This window comes from Microtus pennsylvanicus, chromosome 4, assembly GCF_037038515.1.
Source record: "Microtus pennsylvanicus isolate mMicPen1 chromosome 4, mMicPen1.hap1, whole genome shotgun sequence".
Lineage (NCBI taxonomy): Eukaryota > Metazoa > Chordata > Mammalia > Rodentia > Cricetidae > Microtus > Microtus pennsylvanicus.
The window spans coordinates 97,275,022-97,291,043 of NC_134582.1; the positions used below are offsets into that span (position 1 = coordinate 97,275,022).

At 40.4% G+C, this 16,022-nt stretch overlaps 4 protein-coding genes across 15 annotated transcripts in view; 2 read left to right on the plus strand and 2 right to left on the minus strand.

Moving 5' to 3' along the window:
• Ripk1 (receptor interacting serine/threonine kinase 1) overlaps positions 1–1,324 on the minus strand; it is a 31,814-nt gene extending 30,490 nt beyond the window's left edge. For 2 of the 7 annotated variants that reach the window (XM_075969922.1, XM_075969923.1), the window contains exons 1-2: positions 888–1,075; positions 1–160 (exon numbers count right to left, since the gene is read on the minus strand). The gene's annotated coding sequence lies outside the window, so the exon portion shown is untranslated. Of the gene's footprint in view, positions 161–887; positions 1,076–1,188 lie in introns of those variants that run through there. The other 5 variants (XM_075969927.1, XM_075969921.1, XM_075969925.1 and 2 more) reach the window with 3 other exon arrangements.
• On the plus strand, positions 106–10,748 carry LOC142849044 (uncharacterized). Its single transcript, XM_075971160.1, has 4 exons — positions 106–116; positions 910–1,036; positions 1,104–1,810; positions 10,690–10,748. Exons 1-3 carry the CDS (start codon positions 106–108, stop codon positions 1,770–1,772), a joined length of 807 nt encoding a protein of 268 aa, XP_075827275.1. The 3' UTR covers positions 1,773–1,810; positions 10,690–10,748.
• Positions 10,682–16,022, plus strand: part of LOC142848200 (serpin B6) — a 65,362-nt gene continuing 60,021 nt past the window's right edge. Inside the window, exon 1 of the mRNA XM_075969931.1 lies at positions 10,682–10,778. The gene's annotated coding sequence lies outside the window, so the exon portion shown is untranslated. The remainder of the gene's footprint in view (positions 10,779–16,022) is intronic.
• The window catches only part of Nqo2 (N-ribosyldihydronicotinamide:quinone dehydrogenase 2), a 19,823-nt gene continuing 14,526 nt past the window's right edge, over positions 10,726–16,022 (minus strand). For all 6 annotated transcript variants that reach the window (XM_075969937.1, XM_075969938.1, XM_075969933.1 and 3 more), the window contains one exon: positions 10,726–14,601. In XM_075969937.1, coding sequence (XP_075826052.1) covers positions 14,425–14,601 — 177 coding nt within the window. In that variant the 3' untranslated portion in view covers positions 10,726–14,424. The remainder of the gene's footprint in view (positions 14,602–16,022) is intronic.

Below are 16,022 nucleotides of genomic sequence, written 5' to 3' on the forward strand. Positions count from 1 at the left end.
CTGGCAGAATACTGTCCAAAGTGTGGGAAGCTACTACACTTTTGATTCAATTCCCAGATTCTTCAGGTGGTATCAACATATCATGAATTAATAAGTAGCGGTACCATGCCTAGTTTGTAAGTTGTTACCTTAGGCATCTTTCTTAATACAGTCCTGAAGGCTTAACATTATGTATGAGGATCAAAACAGGAAAGAAAGAGAAAAATGAAAATTAAAGTTGATAATCATTACTGCTACTTTGCCATTAATACAAACAAAATAAAATTTCATTCTAAACAAGACTAGTCTTCATTTTCAGTATACAACAGAGCCTCAGCAGCGTCTTTCCAGTGGCGACAAAATTACATGACTAAGTTGTTACATCTCAACGTTCACACTGCCAATGAGTTTTCGTGTGTTAAGAAAGAATTAACAGCTTGATACAGAGTAAAGGGCTTTTGTGGAATTTCTTGAATAAAGCAGCTTCACTCTGGCCCAAATAAATATGCAAGAAATCAAATGACCTGCAAGAGACAAAAAATGAGCCACCCTGGACGGCACCATCCATCCTCAGGAGGCTCTGTCCAACACTTAAGGTGAAGAGGAGGTGGCTTAGCTTCTTCATAACCCAGAGAGGGTCTGCAGCAATCCATAAAAGTCCGGAGAAGCCATGGACGTTTGACCCCGTTCTCTCGCTGAGGTCGTGGATCACTCCTTATTTGCTAGCTCACCTCTGAGTAAATGATCAAAGCTACTGATTGCTCCGCAAACCTCCTGCTACCCCAAGTACAACAGCAATCGACCCTGTGAAGGGTTGGTAGATCCAGGAACATTCACGTAACCTTGCTGGATCACTACCACTTCAACAACCCATCGCCCCTACCAAAAGAATAATAAGAGAGAAACACCTGTCGTACTGCCCCTCCATAGCCGTGACCACGGCGCAGATGTCCACTTTCTGTCTCGACTTGAGCAAAAACTATCTCAAAAAGGGGAAAAAAGGGTCCAACTTCCCGCTAGACGGCTGACAGCAAGACCCGCGCCTTCCGACTTCCGGGTGCGCTGGCGGCCCGCTCATCACATCGCTTCCGGAAACGAGCCCCGCCCCCTGGCCCACGCACTAGAACCGTGCGGGCCCCGCCCCTTCCGGGGGGCCGGCTGTTGAGGAAACAAGCCGCGGTCCCGGCCTCTGCCTCCGCGCCCACTTACCGCAGCGTCAATCCCAGAGTTACTTTCGTTTTCCGAGGCCGAGCACCCCGGCCCAGGTGAGGAAGGACGGGCGGTGGGCGCCAGGGGCTGCGCCTCTCCGTGGCTGCCGGGCCAGGACGGCACCGGGCCCCGCCGAGGATGCGACCGAGTTCGGCGCTGCAGCGGCGCCCAGCCACGCCCGGGCTCCCCGCGGCCTGGCGCCGCGAACACCGCGCTCCTCCGAAGGTTTCGCACGGAGGTTCGACCCCCGGGAGGTGAGCGGCACCGACACCCGCGCTCCCGCCACCTGCGCTCCCGAGGCTGCTCCGGGGGCTGCGCGTCCTCCTCGACCGGCGCTCCTTATGCTGGGCGGCGCTAGGCTGTGTCGGCCTCTGTCTCCGCCTCTGCTCACGCCCCGGGGCGGTGAACGTGGGCGGGAACTGGCGGACCGCGGCCGCGTTCGCACGACGAGCCTGGATTCGCCTTGCTTTCCGGGTGATTCTGAGAGAGCCTGTCAAGAGGTGTCCATAGCTGCTGTCAGGGCGGAGTCAGCCTGGCCCGCAGGAAAGCACCGTGTGCGACCTCGGCGATCGAGAGCTGGCTAAATCGTTCCTCTGCCACGGCGGGCTGTCGAGGAAGAAATGTGATTATTTTTGTAGCCCTCTAAAATGGTAATTGTGAAATCTCAAGAAAAAAAAGAATAAGTGTCACTAATGGTGTCATTAAGCAGTTGCACCATAATACAACCATCACTTATTGTCAAAAGATAATTAGTCGAGAGAGGATTACAAAAGACACAAAGAAGTCTTACTGAAGCATACACAATCACCACCCTAAGAAAATCGCATCCCTTTTAACAGATACCGCGCCATGCAGATAAGCATTAAAAAGATACTCAATGTCATAGGGCATTATGGGAAACTCAGCTTTGATGTAAAATACTTATGAAATGTCCAAAATTCCCAACATCCGCGAATGCAAAACATCTAAATGGTTACTGTATGACTTAGCAGTTTCACACACTGGTAGTACCCACTTGAACATAAGTCTAATGTGCAGACACATGGACCTAAGTTGTTTTTATTTTTTATTTTTTGTTTATTTGAGGGTGTGCGCGCACGCAAAGCTGCACACATGTGAAGGTAGTAAGTCCAATTCAGTAGCTCTCTACCATGCGCTTTTTTTTTAAAGCAGTTAAGGCTTCACTTTTAGCTTGTGGAATAGGCTAAGCTAGTTGACTAGTGAGCCCAGAAACCTGCGTGGTTTTGCATCTCTGGCATTAGCTTCAGGAGTGTCGCCATGGTCAGGTTTTTTACACGGGTTCTGGGAATTAATTTCAGGTTCATTATGTTTGCATGCTTGCTGAAGGAACTGTATTCCCCAGATCCCTGTATCAAAGTTGTGGTTTGGTTTTTCTTTTAAGTTTTTTTTTTTTTGAGTATGTATACATGAGTGTCCAGAGGCCATAGAACAGGTCCCTTGGAGCTGGAGTTAGAGGTGAGCTGTCCAATGTAGGTCTGCGAATGAAGCCGGTCCTCTGTAAGAGCAGTTGTGCTTTTTAGCAACCGACTCATATCTCCAGCCCCTGTATCTGAATTAATTTTAAATGGTTTATTTATATATATATATATATATATATATATATATATATATATATATATATATATATATATATATATATGAGTGTTTTGATGGCATGTTTGTGCATTGCTTTAGTGCCTGGTGCCCATGCAGGTCAGAGGAGGGCATCGGATCTCCTGGAACTGGAGTTAATGGATGACAAGTCCTTTGCAGGAACAACCTCTGAACCATCTCTCCCAGCCCTGTATCTGAATTTTTGCAGCAGCTTTTCATAATTGCCCAAACTTGGAAGCAAATGAGTTACTTTTCAATAGCTATAGTAAATGGAATACTACTTGGCACTAGAATGAATTCTAGAATTAAAGAATTCGGGGTGTTTTTTTGTATATCTCTAAGTAAGAGAAGTCGGTCTTTAAAAAAAAAACCTACACAATATGATTGCAAATATGACATCCTCAATGAGGAAAGCTATGGAGATTCTGTAAGGCCAGTGGCTGACAAGAGTTTACAATGAAGAGGGATATATAAGTAAAGCACAGGGGATTTTTTTTTTTCTTAACAGACTGAAACCATTTCATCTGACTACATGGATGCCTGTCATGGCATGCATTGGTCTGGGCACTCCAGAGTGGCAGAACCAAATAGGAGGGTGGGGATAGATTTTTTTTTTTTTAAAGAAAAGGGTAACCGGACTAAAATTAGAGAGACTGAAAAGTCTGGTGTGGGTCTATAAGCTGAAGATCTCATGTTGCTGGTAATGGTTCATTCTTAGACTTGAGATCTCAGAATTAGGGAAGCTGATGATGTGCCTTTATGTGTGTTGTTAGGTTTTATTACTGTGAACATCTTACTAGACCTAACTTCACAAATTATAAGTTAACTTGAGAGAGGAAGGGAGAGCCAGTAGTTCTCTGCTACCTCAAGCATTAACTAGGCACTTGAGATGTATACCCCACCAATAAGGAGGTACTATTATATTGGTAATCCCTCTCTCTCTCTCTGTCTCTGTCTCTGTCTCTCTCTCTCTCTCTCTCTTTCTTTCTCTCTCTCTTTCTTTCTTTCTCTCTCTCTCTCATTTGCTTTGTCTTTCTAGGGATTTATCAAAACTTCTGATCTCTTAAAAAGTTAGTATTTCATTTTCTATTTTCAGGTTCATTGACTTCTACTCTCTTTTTATTTGTTTTGTTTTTGTTTGCTTGTTTTTGTTTTTTGAGTCAGGGTTTCTTTGTGTAGCCCTGGCTGTCCTGGAACTAACTCTGTAGAGCAGGCTAGCCTTGAACTCACAGAGATCTGTCTGCCTGTCTCCCAAGTGCTGGGATTATAGGCTTGTACCATCACTGCCCAGCTGACTTCTACTATCTTTATTATTTTCTTCTGCTTGTGGTGGCCCTGTCCTTTTCCTTATTTGTTAGTGTCTTAGTCTAGTTTGTTGTTTTAAGACTTTTTTTCTAATAAAAACATTTTAATGCTGTAACTTCCTTTAGTCTTTTTTACTCACATCTCAGATGTTTTCATATGCTTAATTTCTACATTTACTCAATTAAAATAGTATTAAGACTTTTTCTGACCCATAATTCATTGATATTATTTACTTTCCTAGTATTTAGTGTTTTTTTTTTCTTTTGAGACAGGGTCTTACAAAGTAAACCTGGCTGACCTTGAACTCAGAGATTTACCTGCCTCTGCCTTCTGGGTTCTGAGATTAAAGATGTGCACCGCCATTCAGGCTTCCATTCTCTTTTCATTGGTTTCTAGTTTAGTTTTGTATTAAAGTAGAACGTATTTTGTGTAATTCCAATTTTAGTTGGCTGTGACTCAGGATGAATGGTGCACATGTACCTGGAAACTGGGTAATTCTGTTTTGCTGGGTAGAATGCTCCATAACTGTCAATTGGATCCAGTTGGCTCATGATATTTTTCAATAATTTTATGTTTAAAATTCTAACATTTTCAAACCGATTGATTCCACTAATACATTTAACATGGATGACTCTCAGGAGCACTCTGCTAACCAAAAGAAGTCAGACACAAAAGATGGAAAATTGTATAGTATTAATATTTTATCTATTGGGCATTACAGAAAGATCTATGGTAACCCGGGACTGGGATGAAAAAAGAGACCATAAAATTGTGGAGAACTTCCTAAGGCTTGTTTCAGAAATAGTGCAGTTAATAAATACCCTGCTCAAAGTTGTGGACATTTTGCTATGCTCATGTTGTCTTTATCTTACGCTTTATCTGTTGTAGGGAGGGGCTGCTTGTTCTTTCCGGTGCCTGGCTAGCTTAGCCCCGAAATAACCACACAGAAATTGTATTAATTAAATCACTGCTTGGCCCATTATCTCTAGCCTCTTATTGGCTCACTCTCATATCTTGATTTAACCCATTTCTATTAATCTGTATATCACCATGTGGGAAAGATTCAGCATGTCTGACTCTGGTGGCTCCATGGTGGGTCTCCCCTATCTGCCTTTCTTCCTCCCAGAATTCAGTTCTGTCTTCTCTGCCTACCTAAGTTCTACCCTAACAGGCCCAAAGCAGTTTCTTTATTAACCAATGAATGCAACACAAAGAAGGACCTCCTACACCATTCATCTTCACACATTTTACTAAGCTATTGTTTAAGTCACATCTTACAAGGACAAAGATCTTTTATTGTTGCACTTTTATAACTGCTATAATGAATGTATTGTAAAGTTTCTGTTTTAAAGTCTATCATGTAAGTATACTCTTCTGTACAAATATCAGAAAAGAAGACCCAGAACTACTGTTAAGAGATGAGTAATATCTACTTAATATCTGGGTTAGAATCTTTGATTTGTTTCTTTCCATGCAGGTTGAGACTTACTGGCACTTTGAAAGCCAAATGATTTTGGATTTCATTATGGATTCTTTTGGTTGTTAGGTAGGGCTGGGTGCTAGTCAATATCTATGAGGAATGCTGTTCGTTTTGTTTATCTAGCTACCAACATGGTGAGTGTCAGGCCACACAGGTTTGATCTTTGTTTTCCATGGGCATATTTATTCAGTGGCCCAAATACTACTTTTGTTTTTTGTTTTTTTTTTTTTAATTCTCAGTGTCTTTGGCATACTGATTTAGGTCAGTTCCATACAGATGAAGCTCTGAAATGATCCTAGATATCAATATAAACTTTATAGTGCTGCTTTCCTCTGCTTGTTTTTCTTCCTCCTGGTGGTCTACCTAGTACTTTCTGCTTCTAGGAGACTTATATTTCCAGTCTGCATGCAGAAAACTGGGGCTTTTGCTGCCTACTGTCACTTGCTTCCATAAGTTCACCCTGTTTGGAGCTAAGATAGAGGAAAAAAGAGGAAAGCAGGAAGATATGGTTCAAGCCCTTGTCAAATTGAAAAGTTTTACGTCTTCAAGGTTTCAGTTTTTGTGGGCTCTGTTTGTGACTGCAGAATTTCTATAGTCATGACCATTTCAGCTCTTATAAGGAAATATTTAATTGGGGTTGGCTTACGTTATCATCATGGTGGGAAGCATAGCAGTATGCGGGCAGACACTGAGCCGGAGAGGTAGCTAAGAGTTCTACATCTGAATTGTCAGGTAGCAGGAAAAGAGAGACACTGGGACTGGCTTGACCTTCTGAAACATCAAAGCCCATTCCCAGTGACTTACTTCCTCCAACAAGGCCACACCTCCTAATAGTGCTACTCCTAAAGGGCCTCTGGGGACCATTTTCATTCAAACCACAACTGGTGATTGAAAGAAAATCCAAGGAACAATTTATTTGGTTCTTAATCCAGCTAATTTAGAGTTTATAGAAAGAAAGACTAAACACTGTTGTGGGACTCCAGTCACTCCTTGAGACTGTGCTTCCTTTGAAAAATAGACAAGAATGGAAAGCAAACCTACAGCCATTCTGGCAGGTGTAAGATGGAATCACAAAGTAGTTTTGATTTGCATTTCCCTGATGGCTGAGGATGTTGTCCATTTCTTGAAGTATTTCTCAACCATTTGGGATTCCTCTATTGAGAATTTTTAGATCTGAACCCCATTTTTAAAAATTGGATTATTTAGTTTGTTGAGCTCTTAATATTTTTTGGATGTTAGTTCTCTGTCAGATGTAGTTGGTGAAAATCTTTTTTCTATTCTGTAAGTTACCCCTTTGTTCTATTGTATCCCGTTTGTCCAGTTTGGACAGCAGTTGAGGAAATTGTCAGGAGTTGAGGTAAGGGTAGTTTCTTGTCCAGTGGAGCAAACTCCATATGGAAGTTCTTTGATGCCCATCATCGTCTTGGAAGTAGATTGGTGCTGTCAGGAGTAGACATGTCTCACTGTCATGGAAAGTCTTATGTTATTATAACATCTTAAATGCCATATTCTGTAGATCTCTGAAGTGTTTGAAGACCACCTATCTACCTAAAATATATGTTTAACCTTAACACAGCTACAGGTTTGATTATTATAAAGGATTAACTACTAACCTGCATTTTTAATTTATCCTTAATAGTTTTCAAGAACTAGAACTTTACATTATATTTTTTAATGAGCTGTTACAAAGGTACAGTACCTTAAGAGTAGAAACATATATACAGTATGTTCTAACAAAAATAACCTTAAATTTGTTTCAATATATAAAAATCCATACCAACATAAAATATGTGAGGTAGTTACTTTTTAGTTTAAAAGTAGATTCAATAATCTACCCATTTATCCTATTATTCCCATATTTCCCATCTTTAAATCTTTTTAGAAAAAGATCCCTGAATTTTGCCTTCTTTACTTTGTTTCTTCCCTGACCATGACAAATAACAACTTACAAACAAAACCCTATAAATAATTATAAATACCCATAACCAATTGAACAGCCCCAAATCACCCATCCCACCTCTTGGTAATGTGATGTTGTATTCTTAAAATTAATTCCTGTTGTCTCAGGGTGATGGCTTCTTTAAGTGGCTCTGAGAAAATTGAGGTAATGGTCATGTCCTAGGAGAGCTAGCTGTTGTCCAGGCTTGGTGTGATGGGAAAGTGCAGGGATTATCTGAAGTCCTGGCTGGAGTAGCCTATGAGACTGGACCATCTTACTTAGCAGCTTTGAAGCTGTTCTGGATGCAGATTTTTGAAGGAACTGCAACAGAGGTATTCTGAGAGACTGGATCACCTGGGCTACTTGTCCTCATTGATGTCTGGTCCTTTTTTCTGAAAACACACAAACTTGTAAAGGTAACACACATATCTGCATTAGCACAAACATGGAATGTGAGATGTGCACAAATCAGGTATTCTCTGTTCTATGTTTGAGCAGGTAAAAGACACCTGTCAACTTTATAATTCCATTTTGACTGCATAACCAAACTGTAATATAAATCTTCATCCATGTCATATGAAAGAATGGTATTTAATAGGTCTGGAGGACTCTATAGCCAACAAGGTTATATATCATCCAGACTAAGAGCTGTTCCTATAGTAGAGGCATCAGCATATATGTCACCTCTCTTTTAATTTATCTTAGTTTCTTCCTTCATGTCTGTAGTCAAGATTTTCAGGGTGTCATCCCAAGTCAAATCTGATATTTATTAATTTTGAAGAATTCATAGCTTTTTGTTTCCCGTGGAAACAAAGACATAACCTCGTCCCCTATGTATCACATTTTCTGACTTCCATTCTTATTGTCAGACATCCTTAAAACATATAGGTTATGTATTTCCCCCACAATCACAGCAGCTGCCATTATTTGTTCATTAGCATTTAAAAAATTCAAAGTCAAGCATCCAACAGGATTCAGATGCCCTGTGTATTTCCCATCCTTATATAGCTTATTCTCTTAATATTATTTTACTCTTTCTTTAAAGACTTTATTATTGTTAAACTTTTTTTCCCTATGACTGTTTATACCCATTATTTTTCTTTCTTTGGCACCTAAGTATATTTTCAAACATACTATATTTGTTCAAAGGTTGTCTTGGCCTAGACCTGGCTCTTTTCTCCCCCATGACTGCAGCATTGCTCTGACTGTGTGAGCCAAACCTTAAACTACTAAACTACCCCACTTAGCTCAGCTTAGCATATGACGTTGGCAACTGGCTCCACCCCCTTCAGGTTCATGATTGCCAAGCCTTACTACCTTGGAGCTGCATTTACCTGCTCAGGTCTGGGAAACTGTTGGGCCTGCGCTGGAGGTGTTTCTGTCTAGTGTCCCATTCTGTCTAGTAGTGCACCATTCAAGTTCTCAGCTGCATAGCAGGACCTCCTACAGGAACCTTGCTTCTGTGTACATGCTGCACGTTGGATGGCAAATGTAGTTGGGCTTTCTTATTGAGCTTTCTTTGGACCACCAGTCCTCAAATAATGATAGAGGAATTTATCATTAATTATGAAAGTTTGGCCTTTAGCTTAAGATTGTTCCCAACTAGCTCTTATTACTTAAATTAACCTGTTTCTATTAATCTACATTCGGCCATCTGGCTTTTTACCTCGCCTCCATTCTGTAATCTGACCCCTCCACCCTGCTGTGTCTTGCTAGCATCTCTCCCACAACTGGATTCATCTCCTGAGTTCCCCTCTCTTCCTGAAAATCCCACCTATCCTCTCCTGCCTAGCTATTGGCCATTCAGCTCTATTAAACTAAATCAGAATACTACAGCAGCACATTTTTACTCAGAGTGATTGAGTATATCATAACATGAAGGGTTATTTTGCCTCAGAATTTGAGAAAATATAATCCACGGTGGCAGGGAAGTCATAGTGGCAGTGATATAGGTGTCTGGTCGCTTTGCATCTGTAGTTAGGAAGCACAGAGAGATGAATGCTGGTACTCAGTTTTCTTCTTTTAAGTCCGAGAGCATAGACCATAGGGTGGTACTGCCCACATTTAAGGGGAACCTTTTATTCTTCAGTTAAACCTCTGAAAAAAACCCTCATGGGTAGGGATAGAGGTGTCAAGGTGACAGTATTAACCATCACAAATCCACCTTTTGTCAGTTGGCACTGAGACATTGTTGTAAGCCACACTTTGGGGTTACATTTGTCGTGGTCCAGCCATGATGGGTTCTTATGTTTCAGGGTAGGGGTGCATGGATTAGAAATGTTAGGCAGAATAGACAGAAATACAAAAGAAATACAGAGACATAGGATAGTACTTGGAGGAGTGAATACTGAATCCGCCAATATTTATTTTCCATATGCTTTTATACCCCAGTACAAAAGGGGGGAGTAGGGAGAAAGCAAAAGATTGCTGTAACATGACACAAAGGACAACAAGTACAATCACTTGTTTAAATACTTGAGACATCAAGCCATTATTTCCTGAGTAAAGCATTTTTATGTTTTGGATAGGATATATAGTGAATACACCCTAGATCAAGTATCCTGTAGGCTGAAGAATGTGTGGCTCAGCCAATAGTAGGTTTGTTAAGACTGTCACTGGTCTAGAGTGGTATGGAAAGTAATAGGCCACCATGGGAAGTGCAGGCAGCATTCTGAAAAGGCTCAGGGACCAAGGGGTGTAAGGGTTGTGGTATGTCTGCTCACCCCTCTGACCCAGAAGAACAAAGGTGTCATTAAGGCTTATCTACAGAGAAAGTGGCTGAAGTTAGGTTTGTTTAGGTCCAGGTTGGTGGCTGGGAAGGCTCCTTAGAGATCCTTATTCCACATAGCAGATCCCACATGTGCTGGAACTTACTTAGGGTCTTTTCTTCCTGTCCCTCCAGAATCCTCACCAAATGAAGGATACTAAATTTCTACTTGCTTTTAGAGTATGTATTAATGTAGATGGGTAGCTGGCAGGCAGTACACTTATAACTGACAGTTGTACTGTTTCTAGACAACTCTATATGTTTTAGCAGCTAATTCAATGTGTTGAATATTGCTCAAAATACCAAGAGACATGTGGTGAATGGCTTTTCTCTTCAGAAGTCTGTGGCCTCTGGTCTCACCCTGATACTATTGCTTTTTCCTTTGTTAAGATGCAGCCTCAGAAGCTAGAGTCACAGAAGTACGGTATTCTTGGACTGGCCTGAGTCCCATGCTGAACTTACAGCTCCCTCTGGAAGTAACAAAGGTAGGAAAGAACTGGTTAGAAATCACGCCCATGGATAAATAGCACTTTAAATGTTCTTGAGAGAAAATTAAGTACCAGTTACTAAAAAGGAATCTCTTCTCAATGTAAGGACAAAAATATATGGAATATGTTTTCCCTGTAATTCAATACCTACAGTTTCTGATTTTTTTATTGTGGCAGGTTCAAATTGTGGTAGAAAATTTGAGGAGGAAGTTTCTTGTGGTGAAAGTCTGATGCTCCTCAATTCTTCAATTTCATCCTCTAAGTAGAACAGATTTTCTTCCTTGATCAATCAATGTTTTTTTTTCCCCACCTGTGTTCCCTACCCTTTACCTGTACTTTGTTTAGGGTCTGATATTGGACTCAGTATTTCTCACCAAATTGCTTAGGGCAGTGGTTCTCAACTTTCCTAATGCTGCAACCTTTTAACATAGTTCCTCATGTTGTGGTGATCCCCAACCATAAAATTATTTTCATTTCTACTTCATAACTGTAATTTTGCTACTGTTATGGATTGTAATGTAGATATCTGTGCTTTCCAGTTATCGTAGGTAATCCTGGTAAAAGGGTTGTTTGACCCTCATAAAGGGTTGAGAACCACTGACCTAGGTGTCATTTGACATAGGGAACTGTGTACAAGGCTTGACTTTGGCTCTATCCAAAAGGATTCAATTGGTCAAATTTTGGAGCATCTCCTTAGAAGGCACTATTAGGTAGCTATTAATTTTTTTCTGAGGTGTGGATTTTGATTATTTTGGGGGCATCATCTTATTTTTAGTTTTGGTTTCATTTCTCTGATTAGAACTAGCTTATAATAAATATCATTGATCACCAAAGGCCCAGTTGTGGTTGCTGTCTCAGAGGTAAGGAAAGGTTGAATACCAGGACATACAGCTGCAGAAAGGAAACCCATTACTTAAATGTGTACAGGTGCCTATTGAAGTAAGTGTTATTTGTAGCCCTGCTCTACCCTCTTTAGCCTATAGTAGATGTACCTGAGGCTCCCTTCAGACTGATACCAGAGGGCAGCAGATGCACAGCCCCAAGTATTTAGGAATGTCTGTCACACTTGTTTGCTCTGGGGAGCTCTTTTGTAGCCCAAGGCACATTATGGACCAAATGCCCTTAACAGATAAATGGCACAAGTCTTGTTTTTGGAATCCATGTCTTGTCATTTCTGGAGCTGTTGAAATCTTATTCAGAAAGCTGTTATGTCTAAATTCTTTAAGAGTTAAAGTAAAGTGTGAGTATGTGTGCAGGTGTCTGTGGAGGGCAGAGGTGTTAGATCTCCTGGAGCCGAAGGTACAGTGGTTTATAGGTGGCTGTGACCTGCTCAAATGGGTGCTAGGAAGTGATCTTGGATCCTCCCTAAGAGCAGTACTAGCTCCGAACTGCTGAACCATCATCTCTCCAGCCTCTGTGCCTTTATCTTGATAGTTTCTCTTAGTAGTTCCATAGTTTCAGGTCTTTAATACAATTTAAGCTGCATGGTGAGAGATGAAGATACAGTTTTGTTCTTCTACATGTGGATATCAGAGGCTGAATTTCCCTCTTTTTCTTTGTCCAGCATCAAGTGGCTGTAGTTGCTTGGGCTTATTTCTGGATCTTCTGTTCTATTGCATTAGTCTACTGTCCAAGGAGTTTCCCTAATCTTTCAAGGGATCTCAGCTCAGGCCAAACTAGGATTTATGGCTTTGACACAAAAATATAATTTCAGGACAGGCCAGTCTGAAGCAGAACTGGCGTTTATTTTATTTATTTAGCATGTATGTATGTATGTATACACATGTGTGAATGCAGATGTGCTATTGAGTGGTGGGGCCAGGCCTTCTGCACACATAAATGTTAGCATGACTTGCAGGCAGCAGCTCAAACCATGGGCATCCACATGAGCTTCAGTGGTAAAATGGACCATAGGCATCAACACGGTCCTTGGCTATTTTTAGGACCACTGACCCACTCATGGTCCTCAGTGTCCCTTACATCAGCATGGTGCCCTGAGACAACAAAGCCCAAGGACATCACCAAGGCATCAGGCAGTGGCACAGACTGCATATGTCCACATGGCTCTCATGACCCCCAACTGTAAAATTGTATTCATTGCTACTTTATAACTATACTTTTGTTACTGTTATGAATTATAATGTAAATATTTTCCTAGATAGAGGTTTGCCAAAGGTTGAAAACTACTGGGTTCTCTAGACTCTAGAGGGTAAGCAACCTTCAAGATTCACAGGAGAGGAGACAGAGGCACCTACAGGAGTGTTGTACCCTCTGGGGCTGACAAGAAAACTGAGGCTGGGGCTGGCTCAGCAAATGAATTCCAGTTTAGAGGCATCTTTGTTCATGGACATCCCCAGCTACCTCAGTGAAGCTGGAGATTGCTTTGTGTTGAATAAACTTAAAAGGAAAAGAAGTCACACTTCATGGTCTTTATGGTAGCCACTTACTGTATTCTGATGGGTGTGGTGGTTTGGATGTGAAATCTCCCCATGGGCTCATATATTTGAAAACTTGCTCCCCAGTTGGTGGTACTGTTTGGAAAATTATAGAATCTTTGTAGGTTCAAACTTTCTATGAGGGTTTATAGTCTTGTCCCCTTTCTGCTTGCTTTCTTTACTTCCTGCATGTGTATGTGATTAACCATCTCCTTCAGGCATTCCATGCCTTTCTCGCCATTATAGACTCTTTTTCTCTCTCTGGAGCCATAAGCAAAAATAAACTCTTTCTCCTCTCCAGCTGCCACACTGGGAAATGACCAGATTATTATTTCATACTCATCATTTGCTTAGAGCCAGCACTTTCCCCACTGTCCTTGTTCCCCATGTCCACTGCATTTTGGCCTTTCTTTTTTCTTGCATTATTGTCCTTCTAAAAAGATACATAATTTAAAGAAATTTCTTTATTAATGTACAGTCATTGAAAACTATATTTTTTAATTTTTGAAATATCTTCATTTTTCTCTTAAGGTCTAGATCAGATTATCTACTTTTTCAGTCCTTTAAATTTGTCTTCAGTAGTGATGACAATGAGGGGTAGGAAATGTCTTCATATATTTATGCCTACTTTTCAGGGTCACCATTAACTGTTATTCATATAACACTCTGTGAACAGTGGTAGAATACTATCAAAGGCTTTGATGTACTAAATGATAAAAACCCCTTACTGTATATATTTAATAATAAAAAGTTAGACTACTACTTAATTAAAACATCAATAATAACCCCCAAGGCAAAAAAGAGACAGAGGTAAATAAAAATTTAGCAAAAAAATTTAAAAATTTAGCACTAAAACATTAGTATAAATGGGTTCATCTTTCTTGTGTGTGGGGGGAAACAGTCAAGTTAAACAAAATGAAACAACAAACAAATCTACCTCCATGTTTAGAAAACTATATATGAAGGCTGAGAATAATGAGAGATTTTAGGGAAATATTAAAGAAATGAAGAATGAGTGAATAATGACCAGGCAGAATGAACACAGTGCATCAAGCTGTTTATTGAAATGTCTGATCTAATTGCATGTAACTGAGGACACTCATTGGTGGGCACTGGTAACTACATCTCTGGACACAGCACCACCTCTCTTGCTCATGCTTTAGGTCTCTCACTGTGCTGCTTGTTAGCTGTACTCAGAGCACAAAATGTTACTCTTGGAAGTACCAAGGTGGTGTGCAGTGGATAGGCTCTTCCTTCCAGATGTTCTTCAGCCGCTGGGCCCATGATTCCACCATCACTTTTCTTTCTTCTTCTGATGAACTGTCAATACCAAAACTGATCTGTGGGGCAAGGACTTTAAATCCACAGAAGTGCAGTATACCATGCTGAAGACAGAAAGGAAAGAACTGATCATAACCACGCTCTTTATGTACACTCAGTTAAATTACTAAATTTAGAATAAAGAAGCCTTCAAAAATCATGAAATAGATGCTACAAAGAAACTGAAAACAACCCATTTCTGGATAGCTGCAGGACAGAGTGCTTCATAAGCAGAAGACCTGGCAGCTGGAATTTAAGACAGATCTTAACTAATGAGTCCATCACTAAACATTACAGTTTTGATGGATTTGTCAAATTCTTCTACTTTGAATGCTATGTACCGAGAGGTTATTTTAGCTATGATGTACTGCTGTAGAAAGTTGTTGACCCTACTTGTTAATTGAAACAAATTTTAAGCAGTATTTATTTTATACCATTTATGTACAACAACAATAAACAAGTAGTAAACATTTTTATGTAAGGATCTATCTAGGCTACTAGGAAATAAATTACAAGTAATTCTTTCTGGAGGTGTAGATTTAAGTGGACTTTAAAAATATTTTATATTGTTTACATTTTCTTCTACTACATGTTGTTATAAACTGGGGTAAAGTACATATTTTTAGTCAGTGATATGTATGAGAATGGCTAGCCTTCAGAGACGGATGCTCACAGCTTGTAATTGCCCTTAATGGAGCAGCACTAATCCACTAATCGTAATCATCTTTCAAAAAGAGCCTAGCTTCTCCCTGGAAATGTCACTTTGTCTTCTGCATGATGCTCTTCAAAACTTACACCCTTATCCAAGCATTACTTAGAGGTGGAGCTAGAGGACAAAAACCTACATACATGTTTTTACATTACTTTCTCCAGACAACATGATTTCATTTATTGGAAATCAGCTCTTTCAAATACACTATTGGAGGCTGGAGAAGTAGCCCAACAGTTGAGAGCACTTTCTGCTCTTGTTGGTAACCAGAGTTTGGTTACTGAACCCACATGGTAGTTCACACCTCTCTGTAACTCCAGTCCCAGAGGTTCAAACACTCCCTTCTGTTCTCAGTGGGCACTGCACACATGTGCATGCAGGCAAAACACACATAAAACTAAACACATAAAACACATAAAATAAATTTTTATAAAAATAATTTATGGGGTTTTATAAAAATAAAAATGTTTCAGTGGCTAAGGGTACAGGCTGCCAAGTCTGTGATGACCTAAGTTTGATCCTCAGGACCCACATGGTAGAAGAAGATAATCAACTTTTGAAAATTGTCCTCTGATCTCCATGGGATGCTGTGGCATGGACATCTCTCCTCTGCTACAACAAATAGTATAATTTAAAAAATAAATTAAATCTTAAAACATCAATTATATCAGTAGAAGAACTCAACAAATGGACTAGGTGGAAGCAGGGGACAGGGAGAGAACAGTAGCTGTCACAAATACAAAAGGAACTTTTAGGTGACTGAATTTAAAAGGATAA

What these genes read in the sequence shown, in the direction of transcription:
- LOC142849044 (XM_075971160.1), top strand. An exon ending in CCGCGCCTTCCGACTTCCGG is followed by an intron (nt 1,037 to 1,103) that starts GTGCGCTGGCGG and finishes CCCACGCACTAG; the next exon opens with AACCGTGCGGGCCCCGCCCC.